The sequence below is a fragment of the Sinocyclocheilus rhinocerous genome, unplaced genomic scaffold (genome assembly GCF_001515625.1).
Source record: "Sinocyclocheilus rhinocerous isolate Xijiao unplaced genomic scaffold, SAMN03320098_v1.1 scaffold149, whole genome shotgun sequence".
Lineage (NCBI taxonomy): Eukaryota > Metazoa > Chordata > Actinopteri > Cypriniformes > Cyprinidae > Sinocyclocheilus > Sinocyclocheilus rhinocerous.
Window position 1 is genome coordinate 294,760 of NW_015654504.1, and position 1,337 is coordinate 296,096.

Consider the following 1,337-nt stretch of genomic DNA (forward strand, 5'->3'; position numbering starts at 1 on the left):
TCTTTATTTATGCAAATAAGGCAATATCTAATTAAATATGCACTCATTTCCAGAACAGAAATCTGAACTTTGGATAAAGCCAAGCTCAAAGTTCTTATCTGATTTTGTTGTCACATTAGAGTTGAAAGTTTTTCCAGAGGGGATTTTTCATTTCTCTTTTTATCTCTCAGTAAATACTGTCAACAGCCAGAAAAAATACATTATATTTAGGAAAATACACAGATTCATTTGATTATGAATTCAATAGATAATTAAATTTTTCAGAATTCTTTTAATAGTTAAATAATATTTTTGTACAAAATACATGTCAAAAAGTATTTTTAACTACTTGAAATCATGAAACCTAAAATGTATAATCAATGTATTAAACATTTAACAAAATTCTTATTTTTAGGGGCCTATGAAATCTGAACTATTTTGGAGGTTTTTTTCATTTTTATCATAGTGCTCTACTTTTGTAGTAACCAGAGGTTCGGTGTCTTGATCAGAGACACGATGAAGGTACAGTAGTTCATTAATTAAGCCTTAAAGCGCTGAGCTTTAACCACTACACCACCTCATCTGAAGCTGTAAATCAAAGATCTACTCTTCTGAATGCTAAACGAATGCTGCTCACCTCTTGAACGTCTCAGCTGGGTTTCTCTCACACTCTCCCGGCTGTAGTGCGCTCTGGACCGCCGGCTCGCTCACTTTCTCCTCGTATTCTGGCACGAGTCCCGACTGGCGTATCCGAGACACCAGGCCGCGGACGAAGCCGCTCACGCACAGCGTGTCCGAGTCCTCGACCCGGCAGAAGTGGAAGCCCAGACAGTGCTGGTGCAGACCTCGGTGGACGCCGTGAACCGAACTGGGCCACAGTAACTCTGTACACAGAGCCGTCTTCCCGCTGCCGGGACCGCCAACCAGCAGGACGCCCCACGAGCCGCCCTTCCCCGCCCCGCTGACGGGGTTGAGCGGCTCTGCAGTTCCCGGAGCGCTGAGGTTGCTGGTTTTCTGCTGAAGGCAGTGCTGGATCTTGTGGAAGACCCACTCGCGGCAGTAGAAGCGGTTGACCTGCAGCAGACTCGTCTGGGCCATGATCTTGGTCATGGGTTCAATGAACTGGGAAGGAATGGGTTCAAAGTTATCAAATGCATAGACCGAATGCAATGTACATCACTTTGGATAAAGCATCGGCCAAATGCATAAATGCAAATGAACAATTAATAAAAAAGCATGTTTGTGTTCATAATCTTTAATCAATTTAATAACTTGTGCAACCTCTGAAATGCCATCAATCCCTCTTGATTTCAAATGTAGCAATGAATACAGCTACATTTGATTTCTTTTGAATCAGT

The 1,337-nt window shown here is 42.3% G+C and overlaps 1 protein-coding gene across 2 annotated transcripts in view; it reads right to left on the reverse strand.

Annotated features, from left to right (window-relative positions):
- LOC107717316 (ankyrin repeat domain-containing protein 50-like) overlaps positions 1-1,077 on the reverse strand; it is a 22,466-nt gene extending 21,389 nt beyond the window's left edge. For both annotated transcript variants that reach the window (XM_016524018.1, XM_016524019.1), the window contains exon 1: positions 617-1,077. In XM_016524018.1, the coding sequence (XP_016379504.1) occupies positions 617-1,077 (461 nt within the window). The remainder of the gene's footprint in view (positions 1-616) is intronic.
- Between the last annotated feature and the right edge of the window lie 260 nt (positions 1,078-1,337).